The sequence below is a fragment of the Amblyraja radiata genome, chromosome 4 (genome assembly GCF_010909765.2).
Source record: "Amblyraja radiata isolate CabotCenter1 chromosome 4, sAmbRad1.1.pri, whole genome shotgun sequence".
NCBI classification, from domain to species: domain Eukaryota; kingdom Metazoa; phylum Chordata; class Chondrichthyes; order Rajiformes; family Rajidae; genus Amblyraja; species Amblyraja radiata.
In genome coordinates, this window is record NC_045959.1 from 17,195,407 (window position 1) to 17,217,227 (window position 21,821).

General features: G+C 41.8%; 1 protein-coding gene across 2 annotated transcripts in view; it reads left to right on the forward strand.

Moving 5' to 3' along the window:
• The window catches only part of LOC116971861 (collagen alpha-1(XXI) chain-like), a 165,516-nt gene that overhangs the window by 17,216 nt on the left and 126,479 nt on the right, over positions 1–21,821 (forward strand). For both annotated transcript variants that reach the window (XM_033019024.1, XM_033019023.1), the window contains 3 exons: positions 556–1,116; positions 7,921–8,086; positions 19,408–19,633. In XM_033019024.1, coding sequence (XP_032874915.1) covers positions 556–1,116; positions 7,921–8,086; positions 19,408–19,633 — 953 coding nt within the window. The remainder of the gene's footprint in view (positions 1–555; positions 1,117–7,920; positions 8,087–19,407; positions 19,634–21,821) is intronic.

The following is a 21,821-nucleotide window of genomic DNA, read 5'->3' on the forward strand; positions in this document are numbered from 1 at the left end:
TGTACCTGCCTTCTCTCCATACCCCCTGATCCCTTTAGCACAAGGGCCACATCTAACTCCCTCTTAAATATAGCCAATGAACTGGCCTCAACTGCCTTCTGTGGCAGAGAATTCCAGAGATTCACCACTCTCTGTGTGAAAAATGTTTTTCTCATCTCGGTCCTAAAATATTTACCCCTTATCCTTAAACTGTGACCCCTTGTTCTGGACTTCCCCAACATCGGGAACAATCTTCCTGCATCTAGCCTGTCCAACCCCTTAAGAATTTTGTACGTTTCTATAAGATCCCCCCTCAGTCTTCTAAATTCTAGCGAATACAAACCGAAAACCATACATCATATGGCTTTACATTTCACGGATACTGCATTAAACAAAAATATTTGTAGCACATTGTGCAGTATTTTTTCTTTCAAATCCCATAAAATTATGGCAGTTTAACTTGCAGATTTAATAGAAATGTTGAAAGGAAATTTTTAACTCTTAGCATTTAACTGTTTTATCAAAAATAGTACCATCACATTTTAAATACATTTCTATATTTCTCCCTCACAATAGGATGTAGAACAGCAGTGAATGATTTGGTTTTCATCATGGACGGATCCTGGAGTGTGGGACTTGACAATTTTGAAACAGCAAAGACGTGGCTAGTTAATGTTTCAAGTGGATTCGACATTGGACCTGAATTTACGCAAGTAGCTGTTATCCAGTACAGTGATAATCCACGCTTGGAAATTCCGTTTGGCCAATTCCTGACCAGTGAAGAACTGATTGTTGGAATACAAAGAATTGAATATCTTGGTGGAAATACCCAAACAGGCCGTGCTATTAAATTTGCCACAGAGTCTGTTTTCCCGTCTTCGCAAAGGACCAAGGAAGCCAAAACTAAAATTGCTGTTGTCGTCACAGATGGGAAATCTCAGGATGACGTTATCGACGCTTCTGTTGAAGCGCGTGTTGAGAACGTCATCCTGTTCGCTGTCGGAGTTGGATCGGAAATAACAGAATCAGAACTTAAACATATTGCCAATAAACCTTCCACAACCTATGTTATATTTGCAGAAGATTATAGGACCATAGAGAGAATTAAGGAGGCTATGCAGCAGAAGATATGTGAAGGTGAGCGTTCACTTGCTCTGATGGTTTGTTTTGTGGCAGTTCAGTCAAAACATTTTGTATTCATGTTTTATGGGTGTAAATTAGTACTAATCTTCCAGTTTTGAGAAGTTTGCTAAATAGTACAACCTGGAAATAAAGCATCACAGCACCAGGCAGGATGGGAACTGCCGTGTCGTTGTATAATCTGTGTGAATTGCCAAAATTCACACAGAATTTACAAAAGCTAATTATGCAGCAACATATGCACAGGTTGAGAGCCCCATGGTTTAATAGTGTGCTGGATGTAGATGAAAGAAGCTGTAGGACAGTATGTAACATCAGAAATGTATGAAAGCAAGAACTATGTTCAAAAATGTGAACTGCTGGCCTGTTTTTCACTTATCCACTACGAGCAGGAGTAATATGATGTGGCTCTTTTCCATTCAAACCTCTGATACTTCCTGAGAAAATTATTTGGTTGTCTTGGTCATTTGCACATCCTCACATTACATTGTAACCATCTACAAAAGCATGATTAGCTGCTGTTGGATTTTTAAGAGGTACATCTTCATCCACAAACTAAAGGATTGAAAATCCTCCAGCTAATTTCATGGAGAATAAAATGGGAAATGTTATTTTGAATTCATGTTCAGTTTTTATCATCACTGCACCTCTTCCTGGTGCTTTTGGTCTTATACCCCTAAAGCAACATCATATTATTAGACAGTACGAGGAAACTAGACAAATGTTGCAGATAAATGACAGTTCATTCGAGTGCCATGTGTCTCCACAGAATGGATTTTTTTTTTGGGTGGGGGGGGGGGGGGGGGAGGGTTGAGTCTTAGCAGGAAACCCTACCATGTATTGTTCACCCCCAAGTTATAAAACATAAATCAACTAGATAATCGTACTGCAGATACCCACAGAAACAAACATAATATTATTATATGGAACCATGGCCTGAAGATGCAAAAACAAAATCCTGATAATGCCAGAGATCTGATTAAAAGAATTGCAAGTGCTGGAAATACTTGATACTTCAGCAAATGTCAGGTTGATGAGCTTTGTTATAACCTATAATGAAAGGTTATTCACCTGAAATGTTAGTTTGGTTTCACTTACTAAAGAAAAGATGCTTATTAATCAGTGTATTTAAATTAACTCTGAATAATAAATCTATACCATGGCCTTTAAGGTACTGTAATTGAACAATGTGAGATTGTAATGCTCATGTAGAGTGTGGGGAGAACAACAACTAAAAGACTCCAATAGGCAGTACCAGCAGGAGTGCAATCCAAATAAATAGTGTTTCTCCCCACCTGCACATTTTTGCTCCCCAGTTGGCAATAAGAATATAAAAGTCAGGCAGCATCTGTTGAAATAAAAACAGTTAAGGGGCTGACCCACTGTGGCGACCTAATCTGTGAGTTTAGACAAGTTTGCCCTCGACTCAAACTCGCAGCATGGTCGACACGTGGTCCTAGGAGGTCCTATGAGGTCACTGGAACTCTCCTTCATGATCGAGGGAAGTTCCCGAATACTCGTGGCCTCAGTTAGGTCGCGGAAAACTTTTCAGCATGTTGGAACATTTTCCGCGAGTAAATTTTGGTCGGCACGGTTCTTTTTGACTCGTAATGCAGTGGAGTGGGGTCGCTATTTACTTCCAGGCAGTCGAGGGCAGCCGTAGGCAATCTCCTTCGCTGACCGGGCATTTTAATTGGCTCATTGGAGTTTTCAGGAACAGGGAAAACCGACCGGTAGGTAAAATGCCCGCTAAACTTTCATATACTTCTTAAAAGTGTCTAACCCCCCTTCTCCTCTTCTCCTCTCCCCTTCTACGTCCTTTCTCTCCCCTTCTCTCTCCTTCTCTCCCCTTCTCTCCCCTTCTCTTTCGCCCTCCCCACTCTCTAAAGGACTTACCGTACATTGGCAGCCGTTTACCTTCCTCTTCATCGCGTGTGTGAATTTCAGACAGCGCTCCCCCGCTTTCCCTGGCCCCCGCCTTTGTGATGTGTTTGTGTTTGTGTGTTTGTTTGTTTGTGTGTGTGTGTGTGTGTGTGTGTGTGTGTGTGTGTGTGTGTGTGTGTGTGTGTGTGTGTGTGTGTGTGTGTGTGTGTGTGTGTGTGTGTGTGTGTGTGTGTGTGTGTGTGTGTGTGTGTGTGTGTGTGTGTGTGTGTGTGTGTGTGTGTGTGTGTGTGTGTGCGCGCGCGTGCGTGTGTGCGCGCCCCTTTATGGTTTTGTGTTCAGGACTCTTTGCTAGAACTTTAGACCTTATGTGGGACCTGAAGTATAAACTCTGCTTCTTTTCCTACAAAAGATGCCTTACTTGCAGCATTCTCTGTTTTATTTCAGATTTTCAGCATCTGCAGTTTTTTAATTCCCAGAGTTGCTAAGCTGGTGTTTCATTTTTACATCAGAGAATTAATCCATTTATCTTGAGAATGAAGCTACTCCAGCTACTGAATTGTTTCCATCTGCCAGCCATTGTTCTCCTCTCCTTCATTGTTCTGAAGTCGAAGGTGAAATGATATTTTGGATTCTCACACCTCAGATCTCCATACTTCTGCGCCTAGAAAGATTGTCCTCGAATGGTCATATAACTGCTTATTGATAAGTACCAACAATTTCAGCTTCTTGAGTCCATAAAATGTTTGCCAGGCAGTTCAAAGATCAGGAAGATCAAAGATTAGATGTGCCTTAAGTAAAAAGTTGGTTTTAAAAAGAAGTGTCTGACTTTTATTTAGAAAAGAAATTGACATTTGATGGTGGATTGCACCTTGAGGGATTGGGGCACAAGCAGCGTTAGTGGTGGGACAGGGGTGGGGTGGTAGAAGTTGCTGCCCTAGGCCCTAAAATTAAGGTTGGTCGGCTCTTTGCACCTGCCCAATTGAGTAAAATGTACAACTGCTATGATAACTGTGGACCCCCCGGAGTAAAATTCAATGCAATCTGCTCGCTAGCCACCCCAGTACCATGAGAGACCAGCTCCACCACTTTAATACACCCCAGATGTGATACTGGATTTGGATGACCCATCAACCATGATGCCACTGAATAGAACAGGCTTGAGTGACTGAATGGCCGCCTCCTGTTCCTCTGCATCCAGCTGCAAACCCTTGTCTTCTCCTGCAAATTTATGGTAAATTCAAGTACATTTTAGAATAAAGGGGTCCTTAAATCTAATCTGGCATGCAGAAACATTGCTTAAAATAAACTTGGCAGGATCTGTAAGAGCTCTTTTGTTGAGTAACTCAGATTTTTTGATGTCAAGGATTTCAATTTAAATGTGTGGGGTGGAGGAAATCCACGTGATACATTTCTTTAAATATTCAATTGCGGTATATCCTGTACAAGTGAGTGGTGCCAGACAGCACAGGAGGAAATAATGATGATATTCTGGACCAACACAACTGCACACAGCCACTGATGGGAAAACTACAACAATAAGACAGATCCAGGAAAGATATTGAAACCTTTTTGAAACCTCAAATTTATTGAAACCTTGCTGGAAACTCAATTTTCAAGCTGCATTTGAAAATGTGTTACGGTGAATCCTTCCTATTGGAAATTCAAAAATATTTCCTTCATAATGAAAACCAAAAGTCTGTAAATACCTACCTTAACAAGGACGTTGGAGATAATTAAAGTCAATAGCATCAAAACCAGGGGCACCATGATCCAAGCATTTGTGTGAGGTGGCTCATTCTGGCCTACTTCAGCTGAGCCAAACGTCATTTTATTATTAGAAAGGCCTTCTGATGTTGTAGCAGTTAAACTCCGTGAAACCGAATTGCGAGGGTGATGTATTCTTGACCTGTGTTAGCTTTCCCACTACTGTTAGAAATGTTTTTTAGCTGGTATAGAGTCATACAAAAGTGAAACAGGCTCTTCAGCCCACCGAGTCTCTTCTGACCATCAAGTATTCATTTTCACTAATACTATTATGTTGTCCTAGCATTCCAATACAATACAATACAATACCTTTTATTTGTCATTTGAACCTCACATGAGGTTCAAACGAAATTTGGTTTCTGCAGCCATACAAAAAAAGAACCAAGACACACACCAACACAATTCAATTCACATAAACATCCATCACAGTGAGTCCTCCTCACTGTGATGGAAGGCAAAACTTGTCTCTCCCCTGCTCTCCATTCCTCTCCCGAAGTCGAGGTCAAAGTCCCCGGCGGGCGCTAGCAAGTTCGCGGCCACTCAAAGCCACGCCGGGCGATGTAGGGCTCTGCCCCGGGTCTTGGTGTTGGAGCCCCCGGCGGGCGCTAGCAAGTCCGCGGCAAATTACAGCCGCGCCGGGCGTTGTAAGGCCCCCCCTCCAGGTCACTCTCAACCCCGCAATTCGGGCGGGAGAAGTCGCCGTTGCCGGTGCCCCGCAAAGCAGTCTCCCACCGGGGACCCGCGAGCTCCCGGTGTCACCATCCACCGGAGTCGGGTCGCAGCAGCTCGCCGCCGCAGCTCTCCACGCTCCGAAGCTGGCCAGCTCCACGGAGGTATGTCCGTAGGTCCGCAGCTCCACGGCTCCACGGCTCCACGGCTGTAGGTCCGCAGCTCCCCAGCTCCACAGGCTCCGTGACTTCAGCCCCCAGGTCGCTCCGGTTCGAGGCCGCTCCACGGCGCTAGGCCCCAACGGCAACGGAGACCCAACAGGGAAAAGGTCGGGTCTCCATGCAGGGAAGAGATTTAAAAGATTCCCCCACCCACCCCCCAGCCCCCAGCCCCCAGCCCCCACACATACACATTTAAAAACCCACTACAAACTAAACCCTCAACAGGACAAAAAAATAAAAAATATACAGACAGACTGCAGAGGCCGCTGCGACGTCGGTCGCGCCGCCCACTTGGTACTTTACAGATTCTGCCAGTTATCTGCACACCAGGAAAATTTTACAGTGACCAATTAATGTATCCACCTGCACATCTTTGGGATGTGGGAGGAAACTGGAGGACACTGGGGGAAAATCCATATTGTCAGAGGAGAATGTGTGAAATCCACACAGACAGCACCAGAGGTCAAGATTAAACATGCTTCCCTTGAAGAATGAGGCAGTGACTCTACTAGCTGTGCTACTGTGCTATCCAAAAAATATATTTCTCTGACCATGAAATAACCCCAGTCTGTCGTGGTGAGAGCATCGAATTTCCACAATTTGACCACTAGGAATCAAACATGGGTGTTGTCTGATCTCCTGGGTGAACGTTAAAAAATACCATCATACCATTTTGAGTAGGCAAATGGGAGAAATCTCTCTGCTGACCTACATACTACTTATATCTCAATCAATGTTACTAAAACAAATTATCTGGTCTTTACCATGTTTCTATTCATGGAAATGAATCTTTCTCCAATATTTCCTGCACCAACAGCAGCAACTATAATTGAAAAGTGCTTAATTAATGTAAAGTGCATTGAGATGTCTAGAAATCCAGCTATGTGAAGTTTTTTTATTCCCATGGACTTGTCTGAGGAAGTACCATTGAGACTCAAGCTTAAGCCTGCAGTTGGTGATGGAAGACTGTGAAATTAATTGCTCCTTTTAATTCTGCACTTATGATGCCAATCCTCTTGGATTCTCTGGCAGTGTTGTGGTTTGAAAAAATGATTTCATGGACACTATTGCTTTCAATAAGAGAGATGTCTTATATTTGTGCCTCTGTACTTCCCTCCTTGATACTTCAGTGTGATTGTTCCCATTTGTGTTGCTCAACCTGACCACCAATTAGGTTGGTTTCACAATTTTTTAGCACTGTCCTTAGCCTCTGGCACACTCTTCACTCTCTCTTGTCCGGAAATATTACCATCTGGTTTGGGAATTGCTCTGCCCAGGACAAGAAGGCTCTGCAGAGAGTAGTGCGTTCGGCCGAACGCACTATGGGAACTTCACTCGCCCCCCTGCAGGAACTATACATCAGGAGGTGCAACTCCAGAGCCAATAAAATCATGAGAGACCCCTTCCACCCCTGCAACGGACTGTTCCAGCTGCTACGGTCAGGCAAACGCCTCCGTTGCCATGCTGTGAAAACGGAGAGATTGAGAAGGAGTTTCTTCCCAGAGGCCATTCGGACTGCAAACTCCTATCTCACCTGGGACTAACTTTGCTGAACGTTTTTCCTTCCAATATTTAATATGTAAAAGAATATGTGTGTGTTTATGATTGTGTTTATAGTTTGTTTGGTTGTTTGTTGTTTGTCTTTTTGCACAAAGTCCGCGAGCATTGCCACTTTTCATTTCACTGCACATCTCGTATGTGTATGTGACGAATAAACTTGACTTGACTTGAACTACGTTTGTGTCAGAGTAAGAGAGAGAAAAGGATAAGGTTTCTTTTGTGCATCAAGTTCTTCACAACCACTGAAGTACCTTTAAAATAGCAACACCTTCACAATGCTACCACCAACATCTCGACAGCAGGATCCTACAAACTGCAATCAAATGAACAGCCAAGGGATCTTGTTTTCCTGAGAGATTGGTTGGGGCTTAAATGCTAACAAGAGCATCATGGAGCTATAAAATCATACGGTACGGAAACAGGCCCTTTGGCCCAACTTACCCATGCCGACCAAGATCCGCTATCGAGGATATAGTCTCACCTGCCTGCATTTTCCCCATATCCCTCTATATCTTTCATATCCAAGTACCTGTCTAAATATATTTTAAATGTGGTTATACTACCTGCCTCAAGTGAGATGCCCGATAAAATGGGAATTAAATTATTTCACTGATAAAACTTGAATAATTATGATTGTGTTTAAAATGAAAATAATTTCTGTACAGAGAATTATTTTCTTCATTTTGCATGATATTTTCTACAGAATCTGTGTGTCCTACAAGAATCCCTGTAGCTGCACGTGATGAGAAGGGCTTTGAACTAATGTTGGGCTTTAAAATACCTCAAAAAGCTCAGGAAATATTTGGATCATTGACCACACAAGCAGGTTTCCTCCTGCTGTCTGAAATTGATGTGACTGAAGACACCAGGTATGATTTACAGTAAAAAATGCAATAATCTAAGACCTGTCTAAGAATGTTCTGGTTTATAAAGTAATTGTAGGTGAATGGATGGCGGCGCTGCCTTAGCAGCTGCGGCTCGCCTGCAGTCCGTTTGTTTTTTCTTTTTCTTTTGTTTGTTCTTTTGTCCTGTTTTAGTTAATTTTTGGTTTTATTTTATTATGTTGTGTATGGGTGTGGGGGGAGAAACATGTTTTTGGTCTCTTCCTTCGGGGGGATGCGACTTCTCTTGTCGTATCCCCCGTGTCCGTCTCCGTCTGCGCCGAGGCCTAATGGCGGAGCTGGCGACCTCGGAGCTGGCGGCCTCGGAGCTGGGGCAGCGTTCCAGCGGCAACATCGGAGCTGTGGCGTTCCAGCGGCAACATCGGAGCTGTGGCGTTCCAGCGACAACATCGGAGCTGTGGCGTTCCGGCGGCAGCGGTAGCGACGACCCGGCATCAGAGCTGTGGCGTTCCGGCGGCAGCGGCGACCCGACATCGGAGCTGGGGCAGTGTTCCAGCGGCAACATCGGAGCTGTGGCGTTCCAGCGGCAACAACGGAGCTGTGGCGTTCCGGCGGCAACAACGGAGCTGTGGCGTTCCGGCAGCAGCGGCAGCGACGACCCGGCATCGGAGCTGTGGCGTTCCGGCGGCAGCGGCGACCTGACCTCGGAGGATCGGCCACGACAGTGTCGGGAGCTCACAGGTCGCCACGGAGCAGAGGGAGAACAAGGAGGGAAGAGACAAGGACTTTAAGATTTTTGCCTTCCATCACAGTGAGGAGGTGCCTGGTGAACTCACTGTGATGGATGTTAAATTTGTGTTTATTGTGTGTTTTTGTCATTTTTATTATATGTATGACTGCAAGGCAACAAAATTTCGTTCAGACCGAAAGGTCTAAATGACAATAAAGGCTACTTTACTTTACTTTACTTTACTTTATGGAGCATCACACCCTTGCAGGAAGACAGCAATGCACTATCAATGATATTAGCGGCTGGCAATAACAAGGGCATGTTGGCCAACTTCTTGCTGTGCTAATAGACAATAGACAATAGGTGCAGGAGTAGGCCATCCGGCCCTTCGAGCCAGCACCGCCATTCAATGTGATCATGGCTGATTATCCACAATCAGTACACCGTTCCTGACATCTCCCCATATCCCTTGACTCCGCTATCTTTAAGAGCTCTATCTAACTCTCTCTTTAAAGCATCCAGAGAACCGGCCTCCAGAGACAGAGAATTCCACAGACTCACAACTCTCTGTGTGAAAAAGTATTTTGTCATCTCCGTTCTAAATGGCTTACTCCTTATTCTTAAACTGTGGCCCCTGGTTCCCAACATCGGGAACATGTTTCCTGCCTCCAGTGTGTCCAAACCCTTAATAATCTTATATGTTTCAATTTCAATAAGAGGCCCTCTCATCCTTCTAAATTTCAGAGCATACAAGCCCAGCCACTCCATTCTCTCAGCAAATGACAGTCCCGCCATACCGGGAATTAACCTTGTAAACCCAGGCTGCACTCCCTCAATAGCAAGAATGTCCTTCCTCAAATTTGGAGACCAAAACTGCACACAATACTCCAGGTGTGGTCTCACTAGGGCCCTGTACAACTGCAAAAGAAGCTCTTGGCTCCTATACTCAACTCTTGTTATGAAGGCCAACATGCCATTTGCTTTCTTTACTGCCTGCTGCACCTGCATGCTCGCTTTCAGTGACTGATGAACAAGGACCCCCAGATCCTGTTGTACTTCCCCTTTTCCTAGCTTGACACTATTTAGATAATAATCTGCTATCCTGTTTTTGCCACCAAATGGATAACCTCACAATTATCCACATTAAACTGCATCTGCCATGCATCTGCCCACTCACCCAACCAGTTCATATCACCCTGCATCCTCATAGCATCCTCCTTACAGTTTACACTGCCACCTAGCTTCATGTCATCTGCAAATTTGCTAATGTTACTTTGAATCCCTTCATCTAAATCATTATTGTAAATAGCTGCGGTCCCAGCACCGAGCCTTGCTGTAACCTGTCATTCTGAAAGGGACTGCCTGCCATTCTGAAAGGGACCCGTTAATCCCTACTCTTTGTTTCCTGTCTGCCAACCAATTTTCTATCCATGTCAGCACCCTACCCCTAATACCATGTGCTCTAATTTTGCCCATTAATCTCCTATGTGGGACCTTATCAAATGCTTTCTGAAAGTCTAGGTACACTACATCCACTGACTCTCCCTTGTCCATTTTCCCAGATACATCCTCAAAAAAGTCTAGAAGATTAGTTAAGCATGATTTCCCCTTCGTAAATCCATGCTGACTCAGACAGATCCTGCTACTGATATCCAAATCCATGGAGTCGTACATTACGGAAACATGGCCTTTGGCCCACAATGTCCATGCTGGCTATTAAATGCCTATCTGTCCTAATCTAATTTACCAGTACTTGCTCTGTAGCCTTCTGTACCTTGTTGATTCAAGAGCTCATTCAGATTCTTAAATGTTTAGTATATTCAGTTTTAGGGTACAGCAGGATCTTCGGTCTGGGGATAGGAAGGAACTGCAGATGCTGGTTTATTCCGAAGATAGACACAATGTGCCGGATTAACTCAGCGGGTCAGGCAGCATCTATGGAGAAAAAGAATGGGTGATATTTTGGGTTTGAACCCTTCTTCAGTCCGAAGAAGAGTTCCGACCTGAAACGCCACCAATCCTTTTTCTCCAGAGATGCTGCCTGACCCGCTCGGTTACTCCAGCACTTTGTGTCTACCTTCGGCCCAGGGAGTCTATACTGACCTTCGATCACCCATTCACACTCGTTCTATGTTATCCCCGGTTCTCATCCACTCCCCACACACTAGGGATAATCTTACAGAGACCAATTATCCTACAAACCCACACATCTTTGGGGTGGGAGGAAACCGGAGTAACTGAAGGAAACCCATGTGGTCACAGGGAGAATCTGCAAACTCCACACAGACATTCCCATGTGGGAAGGCAATGGTCAGTTAATAACTCAGGGCAGCACAGTGGGTCAGTAGTAGAGCTGCTGTTCTACAGCACCAGAGATGTGGGTTTGATCCTGACTATGGCTGTATGAAGTTTGCACGTTCTCCCTGTGACCACGTGGGTTTTCCTCTGGGTGCTCTGGTCTCCTCCCACATTCCAAAGAAATGCAGATCTGAATGTTAATTGACTTTTGTAAATTGTCCCTAGTGTGTAGGATAGAACCAGTGCTGGTTGGCGTGGACTCGGTGGGCCGAAGGGCCTGTTTCCGTGCTGTACCTTTAAACTAAACTAAACTACAGTCAAATTAGAGACATAGAAACATAGAAAATAGGTGCAGGAGTAGGCCATTCGGCCCTTCGAGCCTGCACCGCCATTCAATATGATCATGGCTGATCATCCAACTCAGTATCCTGTACCTGCTTTCTCTCCATACCCCCCGATCCCTTTAGCTACAAGGGCCACATCTAACTCCCTCTTAAATATAGCCAATATATAGACATAGAATAAAGAAGTCTAGCTGCAATGATGATGTTTTGATCCCCATGCTGATGGAAGACTATACTTTGTATTGAAGGGATGTAGTGAAGGTTCACTGGATTGACTGGGATTTAAAGATTGTCCAGTGAGAGAAATGGAGCAGAATGGACTTATATTATTTTGAGAATATCAAACTGAATGTGAGCCCATGAAATGGTTAAAATCTTTACAATGCCTAGTGGGTGAGAATGTTTCCATAGTCTGACAGGTCTAGAATTCAGGGTCTGGGTCTAAGATTAAGGGGTCAGGTATTTAATAGAGAGTCAAGGACACGTTTATTCATTCAGCAGGTCATGAATCTGTGGAATTCCCAAACCGGGAGGGCTGTTGATTCTCAGCCAGAGTTTAGTTAAGGCTGAGTTCATAGATTTTTGGTCAAGTGATTTGAGGAAAGTACGGGGGTGGAGGTGGAGAGTGAAGTCAAGGAATAGATAAATAACCCACTTCTTGTGCAGACTGTAGGAATTGAATCCTCTTTTTCCTTTCTTATATTAATGCATTTGTTAAAATGCATTCGATCAGCAAATTATAATGCAATGATTTTAAATCTGCAGCATTTATCTTGAAATATACCCAGTTAAATTGATTTTTTTTAATTTTGTCGGGAGCAGAATCTGTTGGGAGAGTTCAACGGAACTGATGTTGGATGGAACATTATCAGAGTATCTCCACAGGAAGTCTTCCATATGATAATGAGTATTTATAAATATTCACATGGTTCAGTCCTTACAATAGCAAAACTGGCTTATCAGGAAATGTCATTCTTGGATTTGAAATTTGAATTTCCCTAGATACAAACAAGTTAACCTTAAAATCTCCATAGTTGTCTATTTAAAACTTAAATCGGAAATTATGAAATGATTACAGTGCTAAAAACGGATTGATGCCTTTGCAGAGTTGGCACTGTTAATTTATATAATTGTGCATTAAAGAATATATAAACCAGATTTGGAATAAAATATAATTTGCTTCCAATGTTTTATTCTGCCAGAATTTCTTTTCCAGTGTGTAAATGTCCCAGAATTATGTATTTAAAATGTACTTTAAGACCTAGATCTGTGACTTACATGCTTTTACACCAAAGCTCAGATGCTGCTGCAATATAAATTCCTATTAATTCTTGGAGCAATATACTGAGATTTGGATGCCAGTTTACTTAAAGCTTAAAACTTGGATGTAATTTTTAAGCCCAAATTTTAAATCTGTCTTGTTATTGCAACGTAACTAATATGGCTCAGATTGCAAGATGTTATGCCTCCATCGAAAGAATTTGAGTGTTGCTGTCCTCTCTCTGAGTTGGTGTGTTATGCAGGCGGTGAGGTGCCTTTTACTACTATATTGTAGAAGGTGCACTCAAAATTTCTATTTTTGCTGGTACAGGCTTGAGATGGATTATGTTCCTTGTTGTCTTCTTGCTCTCTCAGTCCTAATAAAATAAACCTATGATGCAGTGGAGTATATTTATAAACCTATAAATCAACTTCATTGATTATTTTAACTGAGTTTTAGGTTTTCATGACTGGATCCTCTATCTGCACAGCATATCCCCTCAAAAACCTGGGTGAAGATTTATTTGGCTTTTATGATGCTGCCTTCCATTCACATTGTGTCTGCCAGTCATTGTCAATTCTTATTGATCTTGTGGAGAATGCATTTTGTTTGACGAAAGTTGTTTTATACTTTCTGCTATTCATTAGCTAGGCTGGAGGTTTCATGCAGGTCCTGGATTGGCACGACAAGGTTTGTTCCTTTGGTCTCTCTGCATTTGACATTGGTCTTCTTGGCTCATTGAACAAGCCTTTCTATGAAACCGTATCTTCTCTGACGGGGTCTAGATGGGGTCAAAATGGTGAACTTGTATTATTCAGCAAGTCAAGTCCTTCACTATTTTCTCAGAAATTCCTTCTTCTGTGATCAGGATTTGGATTGCTATAGTAATTATTGAGTCACCAAAACTGGACAGAAATGTGAGAAACAGGGCATCTTGTAGCGTACCTAGTAAAGCTGCTACTCACAATTCCAGTGACCTGGGTTCTGTCCTGGTCTCTGGTACTGGCTGTGTTGAGTTTGCATGCTGTCCCTGTGATCGTATGGGCTCCCCCTGGGTGTCTTGATTTCCCCCAAAAGATGAGTGGGTTGGTCCTTTAGTTACAGTATTGCCCCTTGTGTGTAGGTGAATGGTAGAATCTGGAGGGAGTTGATGGAAATGTGGGAATTGCAGTCTGCAGGGAAATTGGTGGGGAAATGAGATTGCTTCATAAGCCAGCAAAGATTTGATGAGCTAAAATGGCCTCGCCCTCTATAATAAAAGGAAGTATGAAAGATACTTTACATGCTCCTTCTGTATAAACAGATCAGCTCAAACTCTATGTCACGTGTATTTCTCTGATTCTGACATACACAGCATACTGACACCATTCCCGCTGCATTTTATATTTGACATTCTGATATACAGCGGATCCAACTCTCAGTTTCCTGTGACATTCGTGGGTTACATTACAAAGACGTGCAGGTTTGTAGGTTAATTGGCTAGTGTACAGGTGATCGTTAGTCAGCGCGGTCGCGGCGGGCCAAAGGGCCTGTTTCCATGCTCTATCTTTAAACTAAATGCCACTAAACTAAAGAAAGCTTTCTTCCATTGAGGCACCATCTCTGATTGACTAATAATCTCCTGTTGCTCGCTGTGCTTGTGTCACAAATTTAGACTACCTCTGAATCATTTGCTTGGCTCTCTCTCACTTGGCGTTGTCGGTATCACATTTACCAGGTAATGTGTCTTTACATTCAGATCTGCCATTTCATGCTTTACTTGCAGTGACAGGCGAGAGACGGCATTTGCCAGCACCGATCATTTTCCTGGTTTGGATTTCGGAATGAAATCATAACTGAAAACTCAACAGTAATCCTTTCAGGCTTGTTGGCATTCTATGTAGGTTCTTTTAATAGATTTGATCCAGTCAGTAATCACCTTCTGGTGTGAATTTCCTTCCATAAAGATGGGTGTGGAACTTCCTTATAAGGTTGCCAGTGGCTCTCTTTCCATGTTGGCAAGTGTTGCTTCTGCCAACGGGAGGGTTTTATTTGCAGATATTACTCTCAGGGTTTGCAAGGAAACATCTATCTGTAAAGTGATGGCTTGTTTTCATTTGTATTATGACTGGTTTGTCTCAGTGAACACCACTTCCTTAAATTTGTTAACATTTCTTTCATGGGATTGTATCTTTCATTAGCTCTCAGGCTTGGTGTATGTCTGACATGTGAAAAATAAATAATTCTCATGCCCCCCCAAAATTTGCCCATTCTTTCTTGTCCTCATACTTTTTGTGGGCTTGTTTAACCTTGCCTGGTGTGCATGAACTCTGAAGAACTGTCATCCCTTCTCCTTGCTAATGCATTCCTTAGCATTTAGCTTTACCTAATAAAGGTCTAGTTCTTTCCATCAACTCCTGGAGATGACAACCAATGGTTTGCTCATCCACTCCATGGACCTGAATGCCAAAAGTCTTGACAACTTTCTGTGAAAGTGTATCCTGGCTTATTTTAATGTCAAGAGGAAGTTGCTGTATCTTTTATCATCCAAGTTGGTGTGATGAATGTTGTCAGTGTGAAGATTGCTCATTTGAACATAGAACACAGAACAGTGCAGCACAGGAACAGACCTAGTGCCAAGATGTCTGCACCAACCATGATGCCAAGTTAAATTAACCCTGCATATACAGTAGTCTATATCACTCCTATTCTCTGCTTGTTCATGTGCCTGTGTAAATGCCTCTTAAAAATTGTTGTCTTATCTACTTCGCCCACCGCTCCTGGCAGTATGTTTCAGGCACCTGTGTGTTTTAAAAAAAATGCCTCCCACATCTCCTTTAAAATTCCCCCTCTCACCTTAAAGCCATGTCCTCTCAACTTTGACATTTGCCACCATGGAAAAAAAGACTCTATCTGCCCTATCTATGCTTCTCACAATTTAATATACTGCTCTTAGGTCTCTACTCAGTCTCCTATTCTCCAGAGAAAATAATTCAAATTTGTCCAAACTCTCCTTATAGCTAATATACTCCAATCCAGGCAAGATGTCAGTTGAACCTCTTTTGCACCCTTTCCAAAGCCGCCACATCCTTCTGACAGTGCGTTGTTCAAATGTTGCGTAATGTAAGTTTTGGACAGCTGCATCATGTCTTATTCAATCTTTGACCAGTGCAGATTCAAATCTTTTGGGTCTGAGCTTATCTTTACCAATTCATTAGATTTCCATCTCATCACAATATTGTTTATGCAGTTGGCAAGTCTAATCATTTTGTCCATTAATTCACATTAATCCCCTCTCTTGTGGTTTCTTTTCAAGCTTTCTCTTAAACTCAATTGCTACTTTGCATGTAGTTAGATCACAAATGTAAATTGGTGGAGAGGGATTATCCAATTAAAATTCTCAAAGTATCTGTCTACTTCAATGAAAATTTCTAGGTAAAGAGCAAGGAGTTAACTTATTTCTCATTGTGTATATCGCTTTATCGGATCATTCCAAGTTGTTGCCTACTCCAAACAAATTATGTTGCTTTATTTCAAGCCATTTTCCTTTTGATAGATATCATCTTGCACATTTTCAGGGAAAGTCTTTTGGTTTAACCTGAATAACCTGATGTTACTTTGTGCTTCCGCATCTGTGAGCTAGAGATTGATAGATGTTGGTTATTCCCTGCCATTTCCTTGATCTGAGCAGTAAATTGTATTGTAATGGTACATCCATGTTCATACAGATGCACAATTCCAATACCTATCCTGTCCTCAAACTCTCTTCCGTGGCGTGAACCGGTTGGTTTCCATCTTTAACCATTGGGTCCTTTAGCCTTCCTTTGGTCTTTCCTTTTCACTTGCACATCTTTTCCTAATGGTTGAGCCAGTACATAATCTGCAGTTGGAACTGAATGCAGTTTGTGAATTAAGACGGCTGTTCACAGCACCTGCAGGATTGTGGTCAATTTGGTTATCATATTTCTTCTTATGTTGCAAATCTGTGCAAACCACACTTCTCTTCCCAGCACTGAAATGGAGATTGAGCAGTCAACAACTTCATTTGTCGTGGTGGCTCCCTATAACTATGGCTTGTACTGTGGTGAAGTGTCCCTTCCCAATCAAGGCACAAAGCAACTCCTCTGCTTGCTTAATTTTCATTTAATGATTATATTTCTTTATCCAGTAAGCAAACTATCAATTAATCCACTTAAAAAAGCACAAAATGCTGGAATAACTCAAAGGGTCAGGCGGCACTTTGCTGCCTGGCCCTCTGAATTACTCCAGCTCTTTGTATTTTTGACAGTCAGCATCACTGGAGAAAAAGAATAGGTGACAATTCGAGTCGAATCCCTTCTTCAGACCCTAAAGCTCACAGTGCTCAAGCATACTCAGATTAATAAATCTCTGGGAATTAAGGGATTAAGGTTATGAGAACAGTGCTGAAAAATCACACTGAAGTAGAAGATCGGCCATAGTTTTAATGAATGACTGAACAGACTTGAAGAGCCAGTTAATACACTCCTACTCCGAATTCTTTCTTTCTTATAATACAATATTGAGTGTGATAGGTTACAACAGTGCTCCATATTGCACCCGTAACCATATTAATTCCTGCAGCAATATATCATGCATATTTTGCCATATAATCCCAAAGTGAATGTCAACTCACCCTGCTATTGCATTAGGAATTTTATATGGTAGAAATGAATGATGAATGTTTTGGTTCATTTTCCGTGCATAGACTAGCAATTGTCTGACATCCAGTTATTTTGGATTCAGTTGTGCTGCTTATACTAGTTTCCTTGCTAGTTTCTTTTGTGGAATTATGTGCAAGTTTTATTTTACTGTCATATCATATGTAAATTAAATATTTAAATTCTTGCATCTGGTACCAAATAGTTTCAGATTTAAAATTAGGTATTGATTAATTAGGTGCTGTCGATTCCAAACCTCGATACTCTTTTGTTTGTAGTATACTGCCCCTATTGACTTCCCAAAATGCATCAACTCACGCCTATTGAGTATAAATTTCATCTGCCAGTACTCCACCTATCTTTCCATCTGATCAGTATTCTCCTGTAGTCTTATACAGCATTCATTGCTCTCTACAACACCAGCAACATTTGTGTCACCTGCAACCTACTGTAACTAATCATGCCTCCATCTATACATCCATCATACATCAATACATCAAGTCTCTATCTATACATCCATCTACTGTCTGATATTTAGTACTACTGTCTGCACCATGGCTGAAGATAATTCAAAGGTTTCTGACGTAGGAAAAGGCCATTCGAGCCATCAAATTTATGCAGTCGGATAAAGTACTATCCTGTTAAATGGCAGCCTTTAGTTCTGTTAGTCTTTTTAAATGTAATAATAATAATAATAATAATTTTATTTATAGAGCACTTTAAAAACAAACATAGTTGCAACAAAGTGCTGTACATCACTAATCATTGACAAAAAAGTTAATACACACCAATAATAACAGTTAAAAGATGGAGTAAGTAAAGATATTCAAAATAAAGAAATATTAAAAACACTACAAGCAGGAGCAAAGACTCATGCATGGTCAAAAGCCAGAGAGTATAAATGTGTTTTAATACTGGATTTGAAGATGAATGTTTTCGTCTTCATCACTCTTTCAGCTCTCTTCTAATCCTTCATCCTATTACCTTGCATCAATTTCCCGATTTATCAAACTCCCTGAAGAGGGAGTTAAGACTTCCTCTTCAATTTTTCTCATGTTATGCTTTATCTTCCATGAAACAATTTCCTCTGTTCAACCCACCTCAACAAAGCTGAAACATGTAAATAGAAATGTGGAAAATGCGTCATTGTTTGAGGACAAACTATTCGGAAACTTATGGTTTGTTGAAGACAGGTTTCTGTGCTAAATGCAGTTGCAGAATCGGTATTGGTTTATTATTGACTCATGAACTGAAGAATTTCATTTGAGTGTTATCCAGGAAAATCATTCGACACATGAGTCACCAAGGTTGTGCAAGAGATAAAAAATAAACAGACTGCAGAATATAGTGTTACAGCTGATGAGAAAGTGTAGATGAAAAAGTGCAATGAGGTGAATTGGGAGATTGGGAACTCTACTTTAGCATGTGAGAGGTCTGTTCAGGAGTCTCGTAACAGTGGAAAATAAATTGTTCTTGAATCTGGTGGTACGCGCTTTCTGCTTCTTCTGTCCAACACGAGAGGGGAGAAGAGAGAATTGCCAGGTGTGAGCGGTCCTTGATTATTTTGGCTGCCTTCCCTTGGCAGTGTGGTGTAGATGGAGGCAATGGGAAGGGGGAGGTTAGTTTGTATGATGGGGTGGGTTACTTTCAAAAAATCCTTGCAATTTCTCGTGGCTTGAGCAGAGTAGTTACCATACCAAGCTGTGATGCATTCAGATAGGATGCTTTCTGTGCTATATCTGTAAAAATTGTTCATAGTCATTGGCGATACACTCAATTTAACTAGCCTTATGAGGAAGTAGAAGCATCAGAGTACTTTATTGGCCACAGCATCAACATGGTTAGACCAGATCAAATTGATGGTGATGTTTACACCCAGGAACTTGAAGTTCTCGACCATCTCCACTTTAAAACCATTGATACAAGCAGCAGCGTGTACTGAAATGAACCACACTTCCTGAAGTCGATGACTATTTCCTTTGTTGTGAATTCAAGATTTATGAGTTCATCAGTTGGTTTAAGTATATAAAATCTAAAAATACTATTTGTTTTTTCAGAGAGATATTTCCGGAGGGTTTACCTCCTTCGTATGTATTTGTTGCCACACTGCGTTTAAAAAGCCCAACCAACAAGATGAAATTCGACTTATGGAGAATCCTGTCCAAAGAAGGGATTATGCAAGTGGCTGTGACACTTGATGGAGAACAACAGACTCTGTTTTTTACTACTACCAGTCTGGCTGAGGAGATCCAAACTGTGGAATTCAATGACAAAAGACTGAAGGTTGGTGCATGGATTTCATTCTTAATGCACAGTTATAATTTTTCAATCAATAAATGGACTGGTCTATAAAGAATCCTTAATTTTGGAGTTTGTATATTTATAAACATAAATTGTGATTAAGTAAATAACTTGCTAACCATATACAATGGATAGCAAAAATTAAAATGGATGGAAAATTGTCTTGGGGAAATGTATTGTGAACTTGATCACATTGACTGCCTGTTACAAGAGCGGCCTTATATTCATCTCTATTGGTAGAGTATCATAGAAGTAATGTATTTTAGCCCATTTTATGCTGCCATTCGCTGTGAATTTCTGGTCTGTGTGTATTTTTAGAATGCCGCTACGAAAGGGCCTGTTCTACTTACGCGACTTTTTCGGCGACTGCCGGCACCCGTCATAGGTCGTTACAGGTTGAGGAAAATGTTCAACATGGTGAAAATCCAGCGGCGACCAGAACAAGGTACCACTCTTTCGGCGACTACTCACGACCATACAGGCTTCACCCCGTGACATGTTGCCAGGGCGTCGCCTGTATGGTCGTGAGTAGTCGCCTAGTCACCCAAAGAGTCGAAGCGTCTTTCTGGTCGCCGCTGGAATTTCGACATGTTGGAAATTTTCGGAGGCCTATGACGGGTGCCGGCAGTCGCCGAAAAAGTCACGTAAATGGGACAAGCCCTTAACACTGGTTAAGCTTGCTGTGGGGCTGATTTCTACTTGGTAGCCACCAAATAATCGTTTTGATTTTTTTTGGCATATAGAGGGGCATCGTGAGAACCCATCAGCACTCTGGCAATATTGGGACCAAATGTACTAATTATTAGTTAGAATGTTTCAACATTTTTGTCCACTCCGTTCTTTTGCATGCAATGTTATCAGGGGGACCTCTTCCAAGGATTTTTAAGACCATTTAGTTTGTTCTGTAGGATTTGGTGTCCTTGTAAATGGAATAGTAGTCATGTGACTAACTATTTCTAAATATGCATCTGCATGAACCCTTTGCAACCCTCCTTAATTTTCAACCACCCTTCCAATCACCCTTTGGCAAGATTTAGTGGCTAACTAGTCAGAGCCTTAGCTGGCTGTTGGTTAGTCGTTGAAGGCTATCTTATTAAAGGTAGGCCAGCATTAATCATGTCAGACCCTGATGTTCTAGCTAGTGCAGCAACTAAAAATTCTGGTGAATGAATTGGGCTAACTCATTTTGGACGTAAATGGGTGATGAAAATCTTCCTTTTCAAAATGAGGTTCCCACTTGCAATGCATTTGGTGTTGCATTTATTTTGAGATACAGGGTTTGAACAATTGGTTCATGTCTATCACTTGACATTTTCTACCTACAATATTAAAAAAAAATATATAGTATGTTGTTGTTAGAAAGCTTACACAGACAGTGCTGCAATGAGGTTCAATTTACTTCCCCTTATTTATTTGGCAATGATGAGTTTTTTGTATTTGTTTGTAATCCCACTTCGGAGTGTTCAATGTCAGTGGTGCGTATCCAAAGTAGAAAAATGCTCCATTTTCCAACCCTGACATCTCTCACCGCCACCCCATCCATTACTTCAAATGCAATCAGCAATGGGTCTTTCAGCTGCGAGGAAACGTCAGATTCCAGGATTCTGACCAAAAGTAAACATGCTGTGTGGAAAATGTCAAAATGCAGACGTGAATGTTGGCAACAGAAAAAGAACTCTTGTAAAACAGTAGTTGAGATCTTATTTTTTTTGCATTTTATATTTAGAGTCATAGAGTTTTAAAATATGGAAACGGGCTCCTCGACCCAACTTATCAGTGCCGATTAAGATGCCCATCAAAGCTAATTCCATCTGCATTCATTTACTGCTTGTCCCTCTAAACCATTCATATTCATGTATCTCTTTTAGCTCTTAGGGCTAAAGGAATCAAGGGATATGGGGAAAAAAGCAGGAACGGTGTACTGATTTTAGATGGTCAGTCATGATCATATTAAATGGCGGTGCTGCCTCGAAGGGCCGAATGGCCTACTCCTGCACCTATTTTTCTATGTTTCTATGTGTCCAATTGTATAGTAATTTATTTGATGCTGAAATGAATTTGCCAGATAGGTGATTCTATTGACATGTCTGCATATTTTGACGATGAAGGATGCACATGAGACTCCCTAAGTAATAGGTACCATGTATATTTACAGTAAACCTCTTCAGAT